The sequence below is a fragment of the Toxorhynchites rutilus genome, chromosome 3, assembly GCF_029784135.1.
Source record: "Toxorhynchites rutilus septentrionalis strain SRP chromosome 3, ASM2978413v1, whole genome shotgun sequence".
NCBI lineage: Eukaryota > Metazoa > Arthropoda > Insecta > Diptera > Culicidae > Toxorhynchites > Toxorhynchites rutilus.
Genome location: NC_073746.1, coordinates 94,613,927 through 94,617,831, shown reverse-complemented (window position 1 = coordinate 94,617,831; position 3,905 = coordinate 94,613,927). Strand labels below are relative to the sequence as shown.

Below are 3,905 nucleotides of genomic sequence, written 5' to 3'. Positions count from 1 at the left end.
CGTCTCATGCAACACACCACCTTACCCCGATGCTCTTTTTTATACTTAGGTTGCCCTTCTTTTCCAGTCCAGTCCGATACCGCTGTCCTGAGACTTTCGGTCGACGATGTAGTTCCACTGTTCGATGGCTGCAATGGCTCCTGTTGCACCACAATTCCAGACGAACGTAGCAATGGCGAGCTACTCTGTATACCACTATTGTTCTGTGTTACACTTTATTCTCACTGCTGCCTTTTTCCTCATCCGCATCTATTGTTCTGCACTGTTCTCGGTACAATTTTGGCAATGAAATTGCGCACTGTTTCACACAGTCGTTAGAAGTGCCCGAGAAACTGTTTTATTTATTTATTTATTCGTCTTCGATTTAAACGTACAGACTACTAATTACTCCTAAAAATCTTAATTCTATTTTTAAACACGCATCGACTGATTTCATAGTCAAAACAGTCATTAATATCGTTAAAAGCACGGAGAGCTGTGTCGAAAGGGTTAAAGTAACCGTAACCGGTCCGGTGTGCGGGGACAGCGACAATTTGTGAGTTCCTCAGTTGTCATGGGGGCACGTATAGAGGAATGTCCTGCAAGGACAGTCAATGTTGCCACGTAGAATGTCAAAGACCATTAGTTGCTGAATTGCTCTGCGCCTGGCATTTAATGTTTCCATTTTGATTAACATGCAGCGGGCAGGGTAATCAGGCAGATTTGACGAGTCATTCCATGGTAGGTTTCGTAAAGCGAATCGAATAAAGCGCTTCTGTATTCTTTCAATTCTGACGACCATGGATACGTGATAAGGTGCCCAAACAGGGGCCGCGTTTTCTAAGCCACTACGAATCAGGCTGCAGAATAATGCTTTCTATGCGTAGATGTCGGTAAATTGCCAAGTGAAGCGTCGAATGAAACCAAGAATAGTAGAGGCTTTGGCTGTGATGAGTGCGACGTGTTCATTAAATCTAATCTTGGAGTCAAACGTGACACCAAGATCACAAATCGAGGAAACGCGCTCTAGTGGAGAAGATCCGATAGCGTATTGATGTTCGATGATGGAGTTTCTTCGGGAAAATGAAATCACCTTGCATTTGTTAATATTGACGCTTATACCGTTTTCATTGCACCACAGTAGCAGTTCGTCGATGTCTTTTTGTAGAGCGAGGCAGTCGAGTGCAGTCATAATAACGCACACTTTACACTGTATGATCCGGTTCGAAGGACCAATATGTTCGCGCACGGATAACAATTTTCGGACACTTTTCAAAGTTCAAACGCACTTGCGTAAAATTCAAATTGTGGTTTATTCGCGAACACTGTGAAATGCAGAATGACGAATTATCTGCAGACTGAACAGCTGTTTTGTCTATTGCTGTTATTTACTTTATAAACAATAGACACTCACGTAAACAAACACAGCTGTTCGGTAGCACAATTAGGGATGCTCGATATTAAGTTTCTCGATAAGTAACAGAATCAACAAATACCTTTCGCCATTCCTTTAAATTCTACGTAAATCACTAATCTGACCAACTTCTTACGTTGCACATCTAATATTTACCTTGTAGATTGAACATTCCCTAGTATTTTTTCAAAAAACACAGATACAGGCTTGGTGATCATGCGAAAACTCGATTTTTATGCCCTGCGGCTAAGCGTATATCTCGGGAAAAAACGACGTTTGAATATTTATATCCACCGATGCCGGATTGTGTGTGTGTGATTGTGACGCACGTCATTTCAATAAAATTGACTAAAATATACTATCACTACAGAAAATAAGTATCCCGATAAAAATAACATTCCAAGTAAGTGTGTCTATCACTGTAGAATCTCTTTAGTACAACACAAATATTCCTACAAGAAAAAAAGATTTACTCTTGATGTAAAATTTTTGGATTCATTAAAAATTCATTTACCGCTGCTATCGCTAACGCATACCATTAATATTACAGACAGTTACCTTGAATCTAATTTGTTACGTAGATTTAGGTAAACATTCGTCATTTGGCTACCCATCGTTGAATTTTTTGAGTATAGGTAGAACATTACGGGTAGATAAACGCATGGGTAGGCCTTACTTAAATTAAACGGTTTTAAAATAGGATGTCGAAAAATTTAAATACATCAGTTGAATAGCATTAATCATCATTTCAGTGTTGAAAACTACAGAGTTGTAATTCTTGACCGCATTTGTTAAAATATTTCAAAATGGCAAATGAAGATCTGCTAGACTACTCTTATGAAAGTAATGCTTCGAACACTGATAGTTCCAAACAAGCGAAAGACACAATCAAAGCTTCAAACGACGATCCAAAATTGGAGGCCCGCGCTAAGGAAATCGCAGAAGAGTTGGAGAAACTAAAACAGCTGCAGGACGAGGTTGCTTTGCAAATGATGCTGCCGGTTTCCAAATCGACGTCACCGATCCTAACCCCGGAAGAAAAGGCAGAGATCGACGCTCGCTCTATCTACGTTGGAAATGTGGACTATGGAGCAACAGCAGAAGAGTTGGAAGCCCATTTCTACGGGTGCGGCATGATTTACCGCGTGAATATTATGTGCAATAAGGCCAACGGTCAGCCAAAGGGGTTTGCCTACATCGAGTTTGGATCGAAGGAATTCATAGAGACTGCGCTAGCGCTGAATGAAACCCTTTTCCGGGGAAGACCGATAAAAGTTTGCTCGAAGCGTACCAATCTACCAGGAATGTGCGCAACCAATCGGCTGTTTCCCCGAGCATCACGAGGACGACGAGGATCAGGAATGACATGGGGTGCGTGCTATCGTGGTTCACGGCCAGGGGCAACACGTCACTCACATCGGGGCGGATATCGGGGAAGAACAGCGTTTTATGCGCCGTATTAGAATGGGGCTGAAAAGTGCCCTGAGTCGTACAATTAATACATATTATTTTATATTGTAGATATGAACATAATTATTTTTAAATAAAACTAAAATAAATCTATCGCTAATTGATTTTTTTTTTACTATTTCGTACAATACTGAATCAGAATCATTCACATCGTTGTAACTCGTGAACTGAATACCGTTGACTTTTACCTCATTCTCAAGCCATTTTATATAGGGTTGGGGAAAAAGAAATATCGTATTTCTGATCGAAATTTGACGCTTCATTTAACATACTTAAAATTATCCAATTTAAGTCAAATATGCGCCGTTTTGTTCGCAAACTTGTTGGCATTTAGAAGGCAACTTTTTGTTTTTGATTTTAACTTTTTTACAACGAAACGTACAGCTTGATAGTTTTCGATTAAATTCCTGGGTAGAGATATAGATATACATCGGTTGGCCCGGATGAATGTAAAATCAAGCAGAAGTCGAACTTGTCTGCCAAGCAATTCGCAGTTGCAGACTGAAAAGGGATCATGAACCAAAACATCTACCAGGAGGAGTGCCTACGGAGGAAAAACTGCCTTCCCTGGAGCAGGTGAATTGTCTTTTCTGGCAATTTTGGAGTACTGATGAATTGTGATGTAAATACTGAAGAAAAGGGGAGTAACTGCATACGAACTAAAGGTTTTGAAGTGGAAATGTTATTTGAAAAAATTGGGCAATGGCCTATAGTAAGAAAGACTGAAACAATGATTTTAAAATAATCATTATATCTACTATTGTATACCTGTTACATCGAATTATGGAAAATAAAACGCATTTTAAAATTCCGGAATTGTCAACTTCCTACTGTTTGCAAATGCCTTACAGCAGGCATGATTCAATCTATGTTTCTCAAGAATACAATTTCACCATCCAATTTCTTCCAATCCATTGCTCCCGATTCACCCAATCCATCACGGCGTCAGAGAATGTTTTCGTTTCTAATCTTTTCCGAGAAATCGAAACGACGCATGACGGTAAGAGAAAAACATCCTTCTCTGCCAAGCAATCGGTAGCTA

The 3,905-nt window shown here is 39.9% G+C and overlaps 1 protein-coding gene across 1 annotated transcript; it reads left to right on the top strand.

The window, feature by feature from the left end:
- The first annotated feature begins 2,199 nt into the window (after positions 1 to 2,199).
- LOC129773323 (polyadenylate-binding protein 2-like) lies at positions 2,200 to 2,856 on the top strand. The gene has a single exon (XM_055776924.1). It carries the CDS (start codon positions 2,200 to 2,202, stop codon positions 2,854 to 2,856), a length of 657 nt encoding a protein of 218 aa, XP_055632899.1.
- The last annotated feature ends 1,049 nt before the right edge of the window (positions 2,857 to 3,905 follow it).

Bases quoted from the DNA above. Each gene is read 5' to 3' on its own strand.
- LOC129773323 (XM_055776924.1), top strand. From the start codon at position 2,200: ATGGCAAATGAAGATCTGCTAGACTACTCTTATGAAAGTAATGCTTCG.